We start from the raw sequence: 21,317 nt of genomic DNA, 5'->3' as shown, positions 1-21,317 counted from the left end.
TCCTGTCGGGGAAACTAGACTATTCAGAGAATGACCAGACAAATGGCAGAATGGAGGCTCATAAAGAATAAATGTATAGACATTTGTGCACCTGAAGTTATACCCAAAGATTTATCTTAAATCTAAATATACTTCTTGCAGGTCACCTGCAAATTACATACCAAGAATATTACTTGTAAAATCAGAAATAAAATGCAAAAAAAGTTATCCTCATTGCAAATTGAAAAGATAATAGGTATCATTTAGACCCATAAAAATGGCAAGGATTTTGAAAAATGGCAATCCTCAGTGTGGGAATGGACAAAGGACAATCCTCTAACACACTTGTGCAAATTGCTACCGACTTTATAGAGAACACTTTACATATAATCTTTAGAAGCTAGAGTAATATCTTGCAACTCAGCAATTTTACAACTAGGATTGCATTCTTAATGAAATGGTCCTTTAGCTAAAAAATTTGCCTCTTAAAGTATTGTTTATTTTACTAAAAATTTAGAAACAAACTTAATAACCTAACATAAGGTTAAATAAACTATAATGCACTCCTAAAATACTTTCCAAAACAATGTAGAATACAATTATGTATGTTTAATGAAATAATTAGTAAGTAATTAAATAATGGTCATATGATAAAGTGAAAAAAAAACAAATTGTGATGTAGTATAGTATAGTGGTCTCATTTGAGAGACAGAGAGAGGGGGATTAAGGGATAGAAAGAGAGAGATAGAGAGAGAAACTAGAAAGATACTCTGAATTATTAAAGAGGGATTCTATTAGTGAGATTATGGGATTCTAGAGATAATGAGTACTTCTTTTTGCTGGTCTAAAAATTTTAAAACTTTATGCATTGACTCTGCAGTGTTTAGTATTTGGGTCACACCCTCCTTGAAACCTTCTGTACCTTTTGGCTCCTGTGAAAGAGTTCTCCAAAGGGTTCTTCTTTGAGTTACAATGGGGAGAAACAGGATGCCAAGTAGGGTAAAGAAAGCTTTAAATTTTATTTGCACCTTAAAGGAGGTAGCTGTGGACACAGACATTTAAGTCATTTTGAATATTGATTGAATTGTGGTCTCTCAATGATTACAGTGATTTGTGCTGAAATTATTTTTGTTTTCTGGTTTCAGATAAGAGTATCATTGAATTAGTCATCATGAAAGACAACTGTCAATATTTTGGGATATGCTATTTATTCCACAGCATTCTATCTGAAGTGAATGCTCAGGGTTATAAATGTCTGATGATTTATTAACTTTGAAAAAGGCCAAATAGATATATATACACACACACACAAATAAGCACAATACCTATAATAATAAAAGCATAATATGCTAATTAGACCGGACGTCCTTCCGGACAAAGCTGTGGCGTTGGGGGCTGAGGCAGAGGTGGCCACCGCGGTGGTGGGGGCCTAACCCCTTGCACAAATTTTGTGCATCGGGCCTCTAGTTTGTAATATTAATGTTAAGCTATGTAAAGATGGGAATGTGAGTATGGTTATGAGAGTAAGACCAAATTGTTGTTAGATCTCATTTCCAGGTTATTCAACGTTCAAGAATAAAAACCTACTTTACAACTAGATACTAAAAGTACCCTGAAATATACAAGGATGAGGCTTAAGTTTTTGCTCTTGCCTACCAATGCCATCCTCGCCTATTGGAGCACTTATTAATCACAGGCCAGGTTTCTAATTAATTCAGAGTCTAGACAGAGATCATTTTCTACTGAGAGCATCTTGAAAGCAGGGTCTGTGATTCCCTCTTCTTTGAGTTTCTAGCATTTAACACATTTTTAGTGCATAGCAGTCTCTCAATAAAGTATACTTCATGAATTGATTGGCTTGATTAATAATATGATAATCATAAGCAGACTTAAAATGAGAAGAGACCCAGTGCTTCTGACAAAGATCAGTCCTTAATTCCTTCTCCAAGGACAGCACAAACCAACCTGCTTGTGCCAGTAATGCTACTTAATAGCAATGCTAAAGATGAATATTCAGGACTTTTGTTGGATAGCAAGTCTGCTTTTATCAAGGTAAGTAGAGATCAAAGATGGTTAAAATTTAAGTCAAAGATGTTTAGACTTTTAAAATAAATGATTAAGTGGTGATGTGATTGTCCCATGTAAGGTTCATTTTAATTTGGCATTTTTAAATGCATAAAGGCATCTCATAGTGTTTGATTCCAGGATTGGTGTTATTTTGCTAGAACAAACTTCCCATAATAAGCATGCATGTAATCACAGACAAGAAACCAAGATATGTTTAAAATTATGGCTATAAATGAAAATTGTAATAATAAGTTTGTGTTTCACAAATTACACATTAAAGTACAGATCATTTTAAATATATATAGAGAGATAGATAACTTTTCAGGGAAAGCAATGATTCATTTATCTTCTCTTTTATGACTTGTCTCCAGTCTAAAAATATACATATGATCATTTTGTTTGAAGCAGTAACGATAAATTGACATAGTAAAGCTCACAGGACAAATATCCTGTGATCAAAGTGATCCAGTGAAAGCAATGTGATTTCTAGAGTACCACAAAAACCCTCAAAAACCTTTTTTTCTGACCTACTTAAAAAGGAAGTTTTGTGTGCTAAGAATGCAGAACCCAAGGACACGGGTTCGAGTAAATTTTTACCTGGCAGTTACAATTCCATACTCATAACCAGAGGCCTATGTGAGAAGTTACAACTCACAAAGTAAATAAATGGGAAGAGTGATGTTCTTTCTAAGCAGCCATTTGCAGAGAATAAGTGCTTCATTATATTGTCCTAGAAGGGGAGGGAGCAAAGGCCATTCCCTGACCTTAAGCATCACCCAATGGTTTTGGGGTGGGGGGCTCAGAGGCCCTCAGCCAACACTGGGAGAGCTCCTGGTAGTAATCTGTCACCAAAACTGCAGCTCAGGGAAGGAGGCCATGCTTCTTCGGCCTCTTTCTTCCTCTGCCTTCAATCAAAAACTAACCTTTCCTCATAACTGTGGAAGTTGCTAATTTGCCCTCTGAAAAAATTATATATTATCTCAACACCCCCACCCCAAAGAATAAATAGTGAAGTAGTTAAACATTAAAGCTTATTTATATTTCCTGAGGATGTGGACAAGGTAGAGTCCTCATGCATCAGATAAGATGTCTGCCTGTGGTTTCAATTACCACAATTTGGGGCAAGTTTAGCATATTGTTATCAGTTTAAGGCATACATTTGCCAACCTTATTCTTTGACTCCAAAACATACTACTTCCTTTTCAACTACTTTTATTCCTCAGTGTACTTCTACCACCTCCCATATTTCTTCTCTATCTTTAAAAAAAACATTTTTATTGATTCTTTTAAAGAGGGAGGAAGGGGGAGAGAGAAAGAAACATTAATGTCAGAGTGGATTGATCTACTGCCTACCCACCTGAGCATGTGTCCCTGACCGGGAATCAAACCAGCAACCTTTTGGTTTGGTGCATGGGATGATGCCTGACCGACTGAGCAACACCAGCCAGGGCTTCTTTTTTTTGAAACTCTTGCAAGATCAGGTAACCAGGGTTAAATAGGACAATGGCCTTATTTAAGATCCCCTGCTTTTCAGTTATCCATTCTAGGGTCCAGGTGGTCTGGCTCTTACTAGGTAAGGTCTGGAGATGAAGAAGTAAGAACTCAGATTTGATTCTCATAAGTGTGGAGGAAGAGAACATAGCACATACCCAAAGCCCTCTACCTTCACTGAAAATGGGCCTCGATGTCATCTATATATATAAAAGCCAAGCAACTGGATCTACTGGTCGCTATGACTCGCACTGTGGCCAGCCAACCGGCCCGATGGAAGAAGGGCCAGCCAACCTCCTGCAGCCTCTCCCCCTGCCGGCCCCAAATGGCCCTGATTAGGGCAGGCTGGCCAGATCCCACCAGTACACAAATTTGTGCACCGGGCCTCTAGTAGGGAATAAATATCTGGGTTAAAACAGTGCTGAATTATTGATTCATCTTTCATAATAGTACAACAAAGAATTAAGTATATTATTATGCAAGTCAGTCCATATTACTCTAATAATTTAAACATCTTCAGAATGCTTGAACACAAATTGAATTTTAGCAAGTATTTTAAAGATTAACTTGATATATTTTTTCTTAATAATTAAAGTAATAAACATAATGATTCACAATTGGGGCAGTGGGATTAGAAGCAGGGAATTGTATCAGAATCTTCCATGTTTTGTCCAAAGGATGTATTTTTAAGGGCTTAGGCACATTGGTTGTACTTTAAAGTGTATAAAATGCTTTAAAAGAAATTATTAAAATTAAGGGCTTACCACAGTCAGTATAATTTGCCTCATTTTACAGATATGGAACTGAGGCTTTGATTCGTTAAGCAACTTGCCCAAGGTCACACAGCTGGTAAGGAGCGTAGCAAGAACACAAAGCTAGTTTTGCAACTGTTTTTCTCCCTAAATCTTAGCTGCAAAATTTTACAGGTGGATCTGCTTCAAATTTGATTATATTAATTTGGAAAAATAAAAACACACATAAGCGAAAAACAGATGAAAAAACATTTAACACCTGAGTTTGTTGCCTCTCCTCTATGCTGTATCTGACCAGGTAACTGTTGAAAAATTGTTTTTTTGGAGCTGTTGGTAACGTGGTAACATTTATAGAGTTCACTTTAAAAGTTCATATTTCAGTCTTCTTCTAAAGAGTCAAAAACTCTGGGAATACTGAGCCCTCACAACTGCTGGAGCTGGGCAGTGGCTGTCCCAGTAGACCGTATCTCTGCTTTCCTCTCTGCACAGATCCCACCAGCTTTTGTAACTCACTTACTCCACCAGTCTGGCCCCTGGAGACATTTAAGTTTGCAATTCCTGTATTAAACTAACAGAAGAAGTGAACTATATCAATTTGCCTCTATTTTTAGACAAGTTGGTGATTACCAGTGATTGTTAGACGAACTTTTATTTGGCCTGTGAATGCACCCCACACACTTACATCCAGAAGAGATGTCTTCCCCACATATCAGTGTCTCTTGAGAATATCCGGGACATTCAGCTGTGCAGTGCAGGGAGGCACGTGGTTCCAGAAAGCTGTCATACTGAAGTTTAGCTGTCGTTTTATTAATCCTTGTGATTTTCAATCCTTCTTTGATGTTATTTTTATAAAAATAAAATTTCCTTGGTTGGCAGTTCTTAATTGCTGCTTGGCAATATATGGAAATATTCATACCCATCTTAAAAATTTTGGTTGGTTCTACCCAGATGTGGCCAGAGCAGTTTATATTTGTAATTCCTGGAAATAAGTAGATTAAAAGAATAAATTACATATAAAACATTAAAGCAGGAGATTTTTTAAAAAATAGGCTGTTACTTTTAAAATGTATTCTTTTCTATTAATTAAATGAATTCCATTGGGAAAAAGTTGGGGCACTAAATGTATCTTTTAATTGATTAGCTCATTGCCATGTACTTTTACTATGCTTCTGTTAAGACGCAGGAGCATGACAAAAAACTAGTATCGGCCTTTAAGCTTCTCTGTCTAAAGAACAAGTATAATTAGCTCTCTTATTTTAAAGCAGAGAACCAAGGCATTATGAGGCTACACTTTTTTTGAAAGGTAAGATTAGATATGACACTTGGCACTACAGAATCTAAATCCCAACTAATCAATCAGCCTTCATTATTTTTTTTAGATAAAGGCTACTTTACCAGAAAATTCAGAGTTTAATGAATAAAACCATACTGCTACTTATGGCAGAAATCTATTGCTTGGTAACCACTTAAAATTCACTCTTAATTTAATAATATGGGAAATGTTTAGAATTTTTTTAAGTTAAAAAGAACATTGCAAAACAACGTATGTAATTGCAATGTACATTCATGTTAGAAAGAAATAGATGGATTAATTAAAGAGAAATACACTGATATTGACAATGAATTATTAAATCAATAATTTTTCAATACACAGGAGTCAACATGGATTGCATAAGAATAGGTCACAGAAAAATATGTTAACTTCTCTTTTGAATAGGGTTCTTGGATTGGTCAGAGGAATGTTAAACATGGTATATATATATATATATTTTTTTTAATTCAGCAAAGCTATTTAAAAAGGGTAACATAAAATTCTAGTAGAAAACTTGGAAAAGATAGTCTGGATTATATTAAAAATTTTCATAGCAGATTGAAAAATAATCTATATATATAAAAGGCTAAGTGTCCATCCATCCAACCAGTCGCTATGACACGCACTAACCACCAGGGACAGTCGCTCAACGCAGGAGCTACCATGACACGCACTGGCCATTTAAAATTAAACGGCACCATGGACCTGGTTCCAACAAAGTAACACTTGGCTTCCCCTAAGTGGGACACAGGCCCTGCCTGCCACCATCCCAGAGCGATACCCCACCAAATCGCAGCCAACACTGCTAAGACCCCATGGCGCAAAATGCGGCCCACAGTCCAGTCCAGAAACGGTCACTGTGGGCGTGGGTAATGACGTCACATAGCGACGCCTGGCTTCCTCACCCTAGCAACTAGCCTCCTTGGAGTTTCTTCAGTCCAGGAACCTGACTTGCTTTATAGCCAAGTGCAAACATTTTACAATTTAACCAAGTGTTTGTTAAGTGTTTTCACATGTCTCATCTCATTTGATCCTCACAGAAGTCCTGGAGTAGGTAGATAGGAGACTCGGTAGAATCTTATTTTCTTTTCATTAGCCAGAAAATGAAAATTTAGAAAGTTTAGGAACTTGACCCAACTGAAAAGAAGTAAGAAATGGTGGAACTTGAAAATGACTTCAAGTTTTCTCACTGCACAGAATATAGTCAAACACTGCTGCAGTTAAATATTTTACCCTTTGTTCTCCCTGTATGATCTATAATATTAATCTGCTTCATGTTGATATTTACTGCTGTGTTGCTGATAATTACCTAAAAGAGAAGTTAGGGTGCTTCACTGGGCTGGAAAAAGTTCAGCTAGATCAGAAAGCAGGTCTCATTAAGCAAGTTTATCTATATATATATAAAAGGCTAAGTTGATTTGCACATGCGCAATATATATAAAGCTCTCGCTGGCATCAATTGTACACATGTGTTTTGATCTGTCATTGTCGATCGTGAATTTGGTTGACACTTCTATTATAGAGAAAGGGTGAATAGCAATAGTAAACTATTTCTTCTAATTAATTTCCTTTCAATGTGCACCAGGACACTAGTATATAACATAATATCTGATGGACAGCTAAAAGGTCTCTAATGCCACATCCCAGGGACCCATCTTATTTCTCTGTGCTCTGTATTAATCACTTGAATGATAAACAGAAGTCTTACTTATCATTTGCATTTTTCAAGAAGCCAGAAAAAGCAACTGGTGCCTTATTTCCCCCAAATCTTCTTGGATAGCATTGGTCTGACTCTGGAAGTATCCAATATCCTGCTGGAGGGATTCTAGTTCTGATGAGGAGGGTGCCTCTCTATCTCCAATATAATTGTGCCCCAGCCTGTAGAACACAGTTTTGCACTTGCCACTACTCTGAGTAACTTGCACCATCTAGAAAGTTTTCTTCAAGGCCTAGAACCCTGCCTTGGTGTTGCTTTGTCACCCAGTAAATGAGTCCTTGCCATGCATCCCCAGAATACCATTGCCTCCAATAGAAACTCCTGAATGCAAATGGCTGTCCTGTCTGAACTGCTGAGGATCCCCTTCCTGGATTCCTCCGAACTGCTTATGTCTGTCCTAGTGCCAAACGTGTGTGTGAACTGTAGGAAGGGAATAGTAATATCACTCAATACTGCTGCACAGAGTTATTGTTGTGAGGGATAAAAGGCTTAGCACAGTGTGCCTGACATGGAATAACCTTCAACAAATGGTCTGTGGAATTGAATTAAATTCAAAATGTTTGATGGATTTTCATAGAACAGTTATAATAGTTCAGAGATAGAACATGCTAACTCAAAGTAATAAGCTCCTGATCAGAAATGTTTATATAGGAGTTAAAGGTGGTTGCATTAGGGATACGTACTTGAGAAAGGAATCCTGCCTTAGGAAGGAGGGAGTTTTTTTTTATTTCATTCCACACAATTCTTATGCTCATATAAATTTTCTCAATATAATAAGTTGGTTCTTCCGAAATCCTACCATACATGATACCTTGAAAATATTAGACATTCAATACTTTATTTGAATAAAAGATAACAATAGGTATTCAAAATACTATACCTCCATGACACCAGTTGAAGAATATGTAAAGAGCTATTACCACATCCCACTGAAATGTGACCTGATTCATGTCTGAAAGCAGGGAAAAGCTCTTTGTTCGCCTCTAGAGAAAAATACAAAAAAGTTTAAATTTTAATATTTTAACAAAAGAATAAAAGGCATCACATTTTTTCCTAGCAATTATTATTATCTTTGATGAGAACCTCTGCTAAGGAAGAAAGGAGAGATGGAGAAAGGAGGGATGGAAGAAAGAAAGAAAGGAAATGGTAAAAAGTCACTAGTGTGTGAAGAGGTATAATATGGAGTAAAGCAAAAGAATGCCATTTAACACCCTTCAAAAATAACTATGAATTAGCTCAGTAGGACCTTTGGACCCTGGATATAATCCGGTTCCTCTTATCTGGTCTCTCTCTTCATAAATATCCTTCTGCTCTAAATCCTAATGATGAACTTTTCTCCTGACCAGGTTATGCATCTACCAAGCTCCAAGAATATCAGTATTTGATGAGTAAAACTTAGGAAAAACCAAAAATTTCATAATTTCCAGAAAAAAAGGCATTTAAAATGAAGAAAGATGAAGTGAGACAAATGCATATGTGTTGTCACCAGTTAAATTTACAGAAAGCTCACTCATCTCTGGAGAGCTCAAAAGAAGCATAATATAGAAATTGCCATGAGTTTACCACTGGAGTTACATTACTCAGGTAATCAGTTTCTTACATTATTAATAATTCAGTTATTCAATAATCAACATCATTCACTTTTTTTATTTGTTTAGTTAAACCTTGAGCCTTTAATATACAACAACAAAACAAAATCCATAACTCATCAAATAGCATAAACTATCTGATAACATCTTTAAAAACTGGGGTTCTCATGACTCATGAAATAGGGATCCCTTTCGTAAGTTGTTAACAATAGTAGGTGTCATCTTTATAAATAATAGTGAAAACAAGCCCTAAAATATTTCAGAAGTTAACCACTCACCTACTAGACTAGGCACAATAAATACTAAGGTGATGTGATGTCAGATAATATTATAAATTCGACTATCATCCGTATCATTCACTGTATAAAATACCACAGAACTTATAAGAGAAAATCACTTTGCCCATGTATTTCTCACAGGAAACATAGCTGTTTTTAAATATTTTGGATGCTCATTTCCTCTTTACCTTTCTGTCCGTTTGAAGCACATAATTCCACTTCAGAGCCAGGCCAGCCTCACATCTCCTTTCCCCACCGCCTGCCTGTCAGTGATCGCTTCAGGTTCTCAGCTATGAAGCAAGTGGAAATGTCAGCAAAGCCCTGACCTACATTTCAGATTCTTGAAGAGGAACTCAAACTGCCCAATTCAAAATGACTGGCTCTCATGTCACTGTTTGGGAAAACCCAGATTACTGAAAGAATCTGCTCTATCAGTACTTTTGGTTTCCTCAGCTTAATTTAGAATTACCTATCTCATCCAGACAGCAGAACACATATACGTGCTCTGTCAAAATCTTTGACACCAAACACATGATGCTTAGTTTTAATTTGCAACATTGATATTAATTGTAAATTTGTTTCTTAAGAAAAGTTTTAAATGATACTGTTGACCATTAATTTATTTTTTTAATATTTATTGTTGAAAGTATTACATATGCCCTCCTTTTCCCCCATTGACTCCTTCTAGCCTGCCCCCAACCCCACCTCAGGCCTTTACCACCCTACTGTCTGTGTCCATGGGTTATGCATATATAGATGCATACAAGTTTTTTGGTTGATCACTTCCCACCCACCCACCCTCCCCTGCCTTCCCTCTGAGATTTTTCAGTCTGTTCTATGCTTCTATGTCTCTGGATCTATTTTGTTGATCAGTTTATTTTGTTCATTAGATTCCACATATGAGTGAGATCATGTGATACTTGTCTTTCTCTGACTGGGTTATTTCACTTAGCATAATACTCTCCAGGTCCCTCCCTGCTATTGCAAAGGGTAAGAGATCCTTCTTTTTCACTGCTGCATAATATTCCAGACCATTAATTTATTTAACAAGCATTTTTTAGTAGTACTTTGTGCCAGGTATTGTTCTGGGAATTAAAAGTATAATGGTTATTGATTATAAAACAGCTCCTTTGTTGTATTGTGTACAGTGATTAAATTACAGATAGGTTGCTTTAAACTATGGTTCACAGTTTAGCAGGATTCTACAACCTAATAAAAAATTTTACCAAATATTTGGTTGGCTTATAGTAGGCATCACTGGGGGCCTTTCCTGGCATGCCTTTTCTTCCTGCCTCCTCTATTTGTTCTAAATGCACATCCTTTCACTTTAATACACTTCTTTCTATTTGTAAATGATGATTAATTTTACTTGTTTCCTCTACTGCAAACTTCTTTAAGTCAGAAACTCCACACTGTCTTTTTAATTTTTGTATCTTTAGTAACTCACACATTAGAATACTCTAGAGCAGTGGTTCTCAACCTTCTGGCCCTTTAAATACAGTTCCTCATGTTGTGACCCAACCATAAAATTATTTTCGTTGCTACTTCATAACTGTAATGTTGCTACTGTTATGAATCGTAATGTAAACATCTGATATGCAGGATGGTCTTAGGCGACCCCTGTGAAAGGGTCGTTTGACCGCCAAAGGGGTCGCGACCCACAGGTTGAGAACCGCTGCTCTAGAGGAAGCCTTAACTGATTCCTATGCTTAGATTCATTCTCGATAATGCAGTCTGAATTTCTGTGGGTAGAGGCTGGGCATTGACATTTTTTAAAGCCCTCCTCTCCCAGGTGATAAGATGAGCAGTTAGAGTTGAGAACCACTAGAATATACAACAAATAAGATTACTATTTTTAAAGCCCACACAGAAGAAATGACTACCAACTGGGTTTTAATGATTTGTAACAATTTTCCAGCCTGTGAAGGAGTGTGTGTAGGAAAACATTTCACAGGAACAAAATTTGCAAGTAATATAGATGTATGGGACTGGCAAGCATTTCTCCAGGTTGAGAGGAATAAGATTTGAGCTGGAAAATTAGGTAAATGGCAGATTGTAATAGGCCTTGTATTCCTGCTAAGTATTTTAACCTTTATCTTGATGTCAGTCAAGAGATAGCAAAGGTTGTTAAATTTGAATAACATAATTACATTGGATTTTAGAAAGGTAATTCTAATTAGTGGAGAGAATGAACTGAAGATAAAGAGCCCAGTTAGGAGCCTGGCTGGAGTGGCTCGGTGATTGAGCATCAACCTATGAATCAGGATGTCATGGTTCAATTCCTGGTTAGGGCACATGCCCAAGTTGTGGGCTTGATCCGTAGTATGGGAGCGTGCAGAAGGCAGCTGATCAGTTATTTTCTCTCATCATTGATTTTTTTATCTCTCTCTCCTCCCTTTCTCTCTGAAATCAATAAATATATACATATTTTTTAAAAGAGCCCAGCTAGGAGGCTAATGAAAATCAAAAGCTGATGAGGATCTAAAGCAAAGCAAAGGCAGCAAGAACTGAGAGGAGAACACAGAACTGAGAGCTCTGTAGAGGCAGGCTGGACAGGCTGTTGTGACCAATGAAGAAATGGTGACTTCTGGCATCGTGCAGTCAACAATGCGTGTGGGAAGTGAAGGATTCAGGTCACGAAGAATGACTCTGGTGACTAGTTTTGCTGACCCAGTCGATAATGACATTAACTGAGCACACAAAAGGAGGAGAGATTGTGGGGAAATTATGAATTTAGTTCTGAGCAGGTTGATTTGGGGATGCTTAGCGCATATTCAGAGAGAACTATCTAATAGGCTGTTGTAGACATTGGTAAACTTGGGAGAAAAGTTTGAGTTGGAGATCTAAATTTGGATGATTTCAGCATATCAATAGTATTGAAACTAAAATTAGAATAAGACTAAGCCCTGGCCAGGTACTCAGTTGGTTAGAGCGTATCCTGATACACCAAGGTATGGGTTTGACCCCCCCCTCAGAGCACATATAAGAATCAACCATTAGCCCGACATGGCTCAGTGGTTGGATATTGACCTCAGAAGTAGGAGGTCCTGGTTCAATTCCCTGTAAGAGCACATGCCTGGGTTGCAGGCTCAATCCCCAGGAGGGGGCATGCAGAAGGCAGCCAATCAATGACTCTCTCTCATCATTGATGTTTCTATCTCTCTCTCCCTCTCCCTTCCTCTCTGAAATCAATAAAAATATAATTTTAAAAAGAATCAACCATTGAATGCATAAATATAAACACTTGTAACAAAAAATGGACATTTCTTTCTGTTTCTCATCAATAAATAATTTTTTTCTTTTCAATATAGAAAAATAAGAGGATTCAAAGAGAACACTTAGAGCAATAAGTGGTGGCCAGAACCAGAAAATGTTGACCCAAAAGAAAGAAGAAATATAAATAGTGCGAGGGCTGGTGATGGTTCTTAACCATCTTTTCAATAAAAATTTTATTATTTTTTAAAAATACATTTTTATTGATTTTTTTAGAGAGAGAGGAAGGGAGAGGGATAGAGAGAAACATCAATGATGAAAGAGAAACATCATCCAGCGGTTACCTCCTGCATGCCCCCTACTGGGGATTGAGCCCACAACCTGGACATGTGCCCTGATCAGGAATCAAACCAGTAACCTCTTGGTTCATGGGTCAATGCTCAACCACTGAGCCACATCAGCAGGGCATCCTATATAATAAAAGGCTAATATGCAAATTGACCAAACAGTGGAACAATGGTAGCTAACCATCAGGGGGCAGACGCTCAATGCAGGAGCTGTCTCCGGTGGTCAGTGTGCTCCCACAGGGGGAGCACTGCTCAACCAGAAGCCAGGTTCATGGCTGGCAAGCACAGTGGCAGTGGTGGGAGCACTAAGTGCAGTGATAGTGGCGCTAAGGATGTCCAACTGCCAGCTTAGGCCCACTCCCCCAGGGCTCCCAGATTGTGAGAGGGTGCAGGCCATGCTGAGGGACCCCCTGAGGGCAAGAATTTTATGCACCAGGCCTCTAGTACTGTATATATTTCTTTAGCCCATTTTTATTGGTTTGGGTTTTTTTTTTTATTGCGTTTTGAAAGTTATTTACACGTTTTGAAAAACCAGTTCTTTATCAAATATGTGTTCTGCAACTATTTTCTCCTAGTTTATGGCTAATCTTTTTATTTTCTTAATGATGTCTTTGAGAGCAGAAGTTTTTTGTTATTGTTGTTTTTAATCCTCACCTGAGGATATTTTTCCATTGATTTTTAGAAAGAGTGGAAGAGAGAGGGAAAGACAGAGAGAAACATTGATGTGAGAGAAACACATCAACTGGTTGCCTCCTGCATGAGCCCCAAACAGGGCCTGGGCTGGGGAGAAGCTTGCAACCAAGGTACATGACCTTGACCAGAATCGAACCCAGGACCCTTCAGTCCGCAGGCCAACACTCTATCCACTGAGCCAAACTGCTCAGGACAGAAGTTTTTAATTTTAGTTCAATTCATTTACTATTTTAATGATTCATATTACTTTTTGTCTTGCAAGACTCTGCTCACATTTTCATCAATAGGTCAACACATAATCTGGTTTTATGTGTGTTTCTGATTAAAGACACCTTATTTAATCTATATTGTTGACTAATTAACATTAAACTTTGGGCCAGTAAACTGTCATTCATGTCTGAACGAAGCCTATCTAACATACATATTTTCTTTGTAATGTACATTGTAGCCTTGTACTTAGAACTTTAGGACTATGCTTGGGGGTCATTTTAAACAGCAAAATCACCAACAAAAAGCATAAAACGTAAAAAAAAAATGTAGCACTAAAGAGACTGAAAAGACTCTTATTTACAGTATAAGAGCTGAAACGACTCTTTTGCATTCTCCAATGTACTGTAGACTGTATGTGCAACGAACGTGAAGAGTAATTTTGATGATTGACTGTGCCACTCTGCCTTCCTGTTGTTATAGGCCTAATACAGGGCTTCACCTTCCTTTAGTGCCCCCCCTTTGTCAGCATTCACCGTGCCAGGGGCTATGACTACAGAAGAGGATGTTAATGGCTTTCCAGGATCCTGAAATGGGAAAGAAGATGGTATTTTAAAAGTACGATAGGACAGAATAAAATGCTAATGGAAAGATATGAAAACAGTTACTAGTATATACAGATAGGAATAGGCAACAGCCTCAGGTCACACTCTTTCAAGCTTCAGCCCTGTGTGCCAACTCCTGTAGAGCAAAGCTTACCTGATCTGGGTCAATGACTCAGGCTCAACTTCTTGCCTGTTGCCTCCTGTTTGATCTCACACCTGTGACTCTGCACTTGATTTTATGATACCAGCATCCCTCTTTCAACTGCCTCTCCTGCTACCCCGTCATCCTCCGATTGGTGTGTGCTGCCACACTGTACCCACTTTACTTCACCAACCGCTCACTGTCTGGCCCTGCCCTACTTATCCACGCTCACAACTCTTATTATTCATCTAAGAAAACTTGTTACCAAAAGTGTTGGACTTGTTTTTCTAACTTCATGGCTTAAACTTGAAGTTGTAAGTTTTCATTGTTTTGAGGATAATTTTACTTGGAAGGACGCATTCTTCAAATAAGCCAGATAAGTGAGGCGTCGCTTTATTTTATTAATTATCTTAACCACTGAATTAATAGCCCCATTATTCATAAAGAGTTATGTAGACTCTAGGGAGAGAAATAAACACCATAAATCCTTTGACTCATCCAAAGAATGGTGCCTACAAGCGGCTGCTTGATGCTTCTCGGCATCAAAGGCCTGATGGCTCCTCCAGCTCTGTTGGAGAAACAGGTGCTACAGGCTGAATCATCATCATTTCCTGTGAGATATGCAAACTCTTATTTCCTATGAGTTTTTTAGAAACCTAAGAACTCTAAGAAGTGTGGGTGAGTTCAAAACCTTCAATGTACAACTCCAGCTCTTCAAGATTGCATGCATACTTCAAAGGTCAATTTCCAGGTTCTCAAATTTGACATGTGCGCTTTCTCTGAGTATGAGCCTGGGTTCACAGTCATCTTTCTCTCACTTCATAAAAAAATGGCATCCTCCACCCCAAATCTCAGCCATGTGCAGTACCCTGGATATACTTATACTTAGCTCCAGGGTACCAAACAAATGGAAATACTGATTTTAGGAAGGTGCCCTTGCATAATTAATCAAGAGCTTTAAACTTGTAAATCTGTATTCTTTACCTGACATATATATTTTTTAGAAAAGTGAAGCTTACTAAAATACTTGTGTTTCAGTTCATGTTGAGATACTCAGAATTTTAGTCAGTTTGGGGATATTTGGGACCACTTTGGAATAGTCTGAAACTGGGATCAGAAGCAACATGGTTATGGCTATCCTCCTAAATGCAAATGAGATTTTTTGATGGCCTATCACACTTTTTCTAGACACATTGGGTAAAATTCATGTAAAAATTGTACTTGATTGCTTTACTAGATTTGCTGTGGTAATAAGATAGTTAAAGGCATATTTGTTCCTATTACAGCTTAGTCTCACTTATTTCATCTTATAAAATGTTCAATAATTTCCATTTCCTATATAAAAGGAAGTAAATTTATTTGACTTATGTTTCATATTTTAAATATAAATTTAAAGTTATGTAAAGGAGTGCATAGTTTTAAAAGCCTTTTTAAAGGCAGATAAAGAAAACATTTAGACCATTTCATTAGATAGAGCTCAACTATATAAGCCAAACAAAAAGTCATATGTGGTAAAAATACACCAAAATATCATAGTAGTTTCTTTGGATTATAGAATTATGGTTATTATTTTTCTTTGCTTTTTTTAAACTTCCTACTTTTTAGGATGAATATATGTGACAATTTTAAAACACTTGAAAAATATTAAACACATTAAGTAACAAGGAAAACTTTAAAGGAAGGAATATAAAGAGGAAATTCCTTCCTGGTCAATTCTAAAAAATGAGACATCTGGAGGGAATTACTGATAAGTCTACTGCTTACACATTTTACTTATGCAATTTAACTATAAATAGAGGGGAGGAGAGGGGGTTTATTCCATTAAATTCTCCTTCCTTCTTCCATTATCCCCTTCAAAATAGACCTTGAGCCTTTAGTGACTCAAAAAAAGGGCCATATCAGACATGTAATAATATAATTTTTAAATTGATGAATAATTGACAATACTGTGTATAATTAGTGTATAACATGATGATTTTGTATATGTATACATATGTGAAATGTTTACCACCATCAAGCTAATTAACACATCCATTATCTCACATAGTTAGCTTTTAATTTTTTTATGATAAGAACACTTCACATCTACTCCCTTAGCAAATTTCAAGTATACAATACAGTATTATTAATTATAGTCACCATGCTGTACATTAGATACTCAGAATTTATTCATCTTATAACTAAAAGTTTGTACCTTCTCACCAACATCTCCCTATTTCCCCCACCCCCAGCCCGACTTAGCATAATGCCCTCAACATTCATTCATGTTGTTACAAATGGCAGAATTTCCTTCTCTTTGTGGCTGAATAATATTCTATTGTGTGTGTATATATATATAATTTTCTTTATCCATTCATCTGTTAACTTAGATTGTGTCCATGTCTTGGCTATTGAGAATAATGCAGTAATGAACATGGGTGTGCAGGTATACCTTGGAGATATTGCTTTTGCTTCCTTTGAATATATTCCCTGATTGCTGGATCAGATGGTAGTTCTATTTTTAATTTTTTGAGAAACCTCCATACTATTTTTCATAGTGCTTATATCAATTTACATTCCCACTAACAGTGTACAAGGGTTTCTTTTTCTCCACATCCTCACCAACATATCTTTTTGGGGGAAATGTCTATTCAGGTTCTTTGCCCATTTTTAAATATATATATACTTTATTGATTTTTACAGAGAGGAAGGGAGAGGAATAGAGAGCTGGAAACATCGATGAGAGAGAAACATTGATCAGCTGCCTCCTGCACACCCCCTACTGGGGATGTGCCCACAACCAAGGTACATGCCCTTGACCAGAATCAAACCCGGGACCCTTTAGTCCGCAGGCTGATGTCCTATCCACTGAGCCAAACCGGTTAGGGCGCTCATTTTAAAATCAGATTCTTTGGCTACTTTGCTGTTAAGTTGTATGAATTCCTTATATTTTTTGGATATTAACCCCTTATGAGATATATGATTTGCACTATGAAAAATAGTATGGAGGCTTGCCGGGGGTCTTGTCCCAGCATCTAGAAGGGTTCAGGAATCTAGAGAAGGGGCTGCTGTAAATTAATCAAGAGTCCAGAAATGAGACATAAATTTGGAACTCATTTTGCGGAGCCGGAGAAGATTTAGCTAAAGGAGCCAATCTCTCTTGAATCCCCTAACCCCTTGCTCTTTATTAACACAATTTGTCCTAAGGCAAGGTAGATATACCCATCGAAGGCCAAGGTTTAATATACAGAAGTATTGTTGGATTGGGGGAACTGCCTATGGCTATTCAGGTGTTTGGCCAATAGGAGGCAATAACATGTAGATTAAAATGCCCTCAGCTATCTGGCAGCAACCAATCATTTATGCATCCTTTTCAGGTTTGGGGAAATGCCCTCAGCCATCTCCAGATTAGTCAGCCCTGCTGACATGCTGGAATTGACTTCTGGCAGAGTTTCTCAAAAAATTAAAAATAGAACTATCATCTGATCCAGCAATCCCACTTCTGGGAATATATTCAAAGGAAGCCAAAGCACTATCTCCAAGATATACCTGCACGCCCATGTTCATTGCCACATTATTTTCAAAAATTTTCTCCCATGTAGTAGGTTGCCTTTTCATTTTTTTTATTGTTTCTTTTGCTGTGCAGGAACTTTTTAGTTTGATGTAGTCCTACTTCCTTAATTTTGTTTTTGTTCCCTGTGCTTTCGGTGCTATATACAAAAAATCATTGCCTAGGGGCCAATATCAAGGAGTTTTTTTCTCTTTTTTATTTCCTCTGGAGCTTTATAGTTTCAGGTCTCAATTTAAGTCCTTACTCCACTTTGAATTAATTTTTGTGAGTGGTATAAGAGGTTTAATTTCATTCTTTTGCATATGGATATCCAGTTTTCCCAGCACTGTTTATTGAAGAGACTATCCATTCCCCAATATGTGTTGTTTGTACCTTTGTCAAATATTAGTTGACCATATATGTATGGGTTTATATCTGTGCTCTCTATTCTGTTCCATTCTCTATTTTTATGCCAATACCATACTATTTTACTTACTATAGCTTTGTGATATAGTTTGAAATCAGGAAATGTAATGCCTCCAGCTTTGTTCTTTTTTCTCAAGATTATTTTGACTATTCTTTTATTTGTTTGTTTGTTTTAGGGAGGTATGGGGTTCAATACAGATTATAGAACTTTTTTTTTCTGTGAAAAATTCTATTGGAATTTTGCAGGGATTGCATTGAGTATGTATATTGCTTTGGGTGTATGAAAATTTTAACAATATTAATTCTTCCAATCCAAGAACATGGAATATCTCTCCATTATTTGGGTCCTCTTCAATTGCTTTCATTATTTTCTTACAGTTTTTACTGTACAGGTCTTTCATAATCCTGGTTAAATTAATCCTAAGTATTTTATTGTTCTTGATGCTATTGTAAATGCGACTGTTTTCTTAATTTCTCTTTCAAATAGTTCATTGATATTTCATATATTTATTTTTTTAATCATGAAACATTGGTGAATTCATTAGTTCTAATAGTTTTTTGGTGGAGTCTTTAGGGTTTTCTATATATATGATCCTGTCATCTGCAAAAAGAGAGTTTTACTTATTCTTTCTCAATTTGAATTTCTTTTCTTTCTTTTTTTTACCTAATTACTCTGGTTTGGACTTCCAGTGTTATGTTAATAGAAGTGATGAGAGTGGGCATTCTTGTCTTGTTTCTGATTATACAGGAAAAGCTTTTAGCTTTTTAATGTTGAGTATGATGTTAGCTGTGGGCTTGTCATAAATGGTCTTTATAATATTGAGGTTATTCCTTCTATACCTAATTTATTGAGAGCTTTTACCATGAAGGGATGTTGAATTTTGTCAAAAGCTTTTTCTGGATCTATTGAAATGATCATTGTTTTTATCCTTTATTTTGTTACTGTGGCATATAACATTTATTTTTTTATCACATTTATTGATTTGCCTAATTGAACTAGCCTTGCATATCAGGAATAAACCCCACTAGATCATAGTTTACAACCTTTTTAATGTGTTGTTTAATTGTGTTGAGGATTTTTTGCATCTATGTTCATCAGAGATATTGGTCTGTAATTTTCTTTTCTTGCAGTGTCCTTGTTTGGCTTAGGTATCAGGACACCAAAAAGATTTGTCAGTTTTGTTTATCTTTGTCTGGCTTTGATATTAGGGAAATGTTGCCTTGTAAAATGAGGTTGAAAGTGTCATTTCCTCTTTGATTTTTGGAAGAGTTTAATAAAGATTGGTATTAATTCTATTTAAATATTTGGTAGAATTCACCAGTGAGGCCATCTGGTCCTGGACTTTTCTTTGTTGGGAGATTTTTGATTACTGATTCAGTCTCCATACTATTAATCAGTCTGTTCAGACTTTCTATTTCTTCATGATCAGACTCGGTAGGTTGTATGCTTCTAAGAATTTACCCTTCTTGTCTAGATTATTCAATTTGTTGGCATATAATTGTTCATCATAGTCTCTATGAGCAATTGCTAATTTGAGTTTCAGGCAGATAGAACAGTTGAGGGACAGGAAAAGGGTTGAAAAAGAAGCTCTAGGGTGCATTAGAGGTCCTGTAGGGAGGCCACTGTGGCAGGAGCAAAGTAAGGAAGGGGAGAACAATGGGAATGAAGTCAGGTGAAAATGAATTCAGAGAAGTAACTGTAGCCACGGGTGGTGGGCAAGTGTAAGACTCTAGAAGGCCTTCAGCTAGCTCTTCTGATAATTGAGTTAAGCCATTGGGGAGTTTTAAGTGGAGAAATGATAATGATTTGACTCCAAGGATTTTGATCTAAGCAACTAGAAAGTTTGGATAAAGTGACCATTAATTGAAGTGTGATAAAACTTGATGAGGAAAATACTTGCTGAGGAATAGGGAAGGGATTTAGGAATTTGTGTTGAGACATGTTAAGTTTAGAATGACTACTATGCTTCCAGAGAGAGATGTTGAATAGGCAGTTGGTCATATCAGTCTATTCAGAAAAGAGATACAGGCAGAATATAAAAATTTGAGTTTCATCTACACATTGATGAAATTTAAAATCATAAAAATTAATGAAATTACCAAGAAAATAGATGTAAACTAGAAATAGAAAAGGAAAGAAACCCTAGGACTGAGCCCAGAACATGCCTATGTAAAAAAATCAGGAAAAACAAACCAAGGCAAATTTTCTAATAACTTAAGAAAGTTAGCAGGGAATGTATTTATTCATTATTGAGGGGAAAAAACATAACTACAAATAACAAAACTAAAGAACTTTGATGCTAAAATAGACTTTAGCCTAAAGGATGATCAAATTCAGACTGTTGGCCTTTTGGCAGCAAATACTTTGACATTTAAAAAACTAGCTGACTGAGTCATTCATCCAATTTTTTTTTTTAATCTTTTTTTATTGATTTCAGAGAGTAAGGGAGAAAGAGAGAGAGAGAGAGAGAGAGAGAGAGAAGCATCAGTGATGAGAGAGAATCATTGATTGGCTGCCTCCTGCACACCCCACACTGGGGATCAAGCCCACAACTCGGGCATGTGCATGACCGGGAATCGAACCCTGACTTCCTGGTCCATAGGTCAACACTCAACCCCTGAGCCACGCCGGCTGGGCATTCATCCAATTTTAGATTAGGGTTTTAATTTCTAATTATGGGCAATGATTGAAATATGAATCCTCAGTATAAAGTAGTGTTACGGGTTAGCTCATCGAGATAGACCACCGACTCAGAATTTAAATTTTAAGAGCCTTTATTAAGCTGGCCAGCTGACTGCCAGCCGTGCTCTTCCCGTAAGAGCCCCACAGTTTGCAGTGCTGACCGAGAGTACAGCAAGACCTTTTATCTGCAACACCACAAAGTATTTTTTTAAAAAAAGAAAAAACAAACTGCAAAGCGGTTCATTAGCCGTTCCTGGTACTGGCAGGGTAAAAAGTTTACATAAAAT

General features: G+C 36.9%; 1 protein-coding gene across 1 annotated transcript in view; it reads right to left on the bottom strand.

The window, feature by feature from the left end:
- Window positions 1–9,448, bottom strand: part of IL23R (interleukin 23 receptor) — a 69,649-nt gene extending 60,201 nt beyond the window's left edge. Inside the window, exons 1-3 of the mRNA XM_036351805.1 lie at window positions 9,374–9,448; window positions 8,199–8,301; window positions 4,972–5,268 (exon numbers count right to left, since the gene is read on the bottom strand). Of these exons, the coding sequence (XP_036207698.1) occupies window positions 4,972–5,268; window positions 8,199–8,268 (367 nt within the window). The 5' untranslated portion in view covers window positions 8,269–8,301; window positions 9,374–9,448. The remainder of the gene's footprint in view (window positions 1–4,971; window positions 5,269–8,198; window positions 8,302–9,373) is intronic.
- Window positions 9,449–21,317: the final 11,869 nt, after the last annotated feature.

Source organism: Myotis myotis, unplaced genomic scaffold, assembly GCF_014108235.1.
Source record: "Myotis myotis isolate mMyoMyo1 unplaced genomic scaffold, mMyoMyo1.p scaffold_m19_p_2, whole genome shotgun sequence".
NCBI classification, from domain to species: Eukaryota; Metazoa; Chordata; class Mammalia; order Chiroptera; family Vespertilionidae; genus Myotis; species Myotis myotis.
Note: the sequence above shows the minus strand (reverse complement) of the source record. Positions and strands in the feature narration are given on the sequence as shown.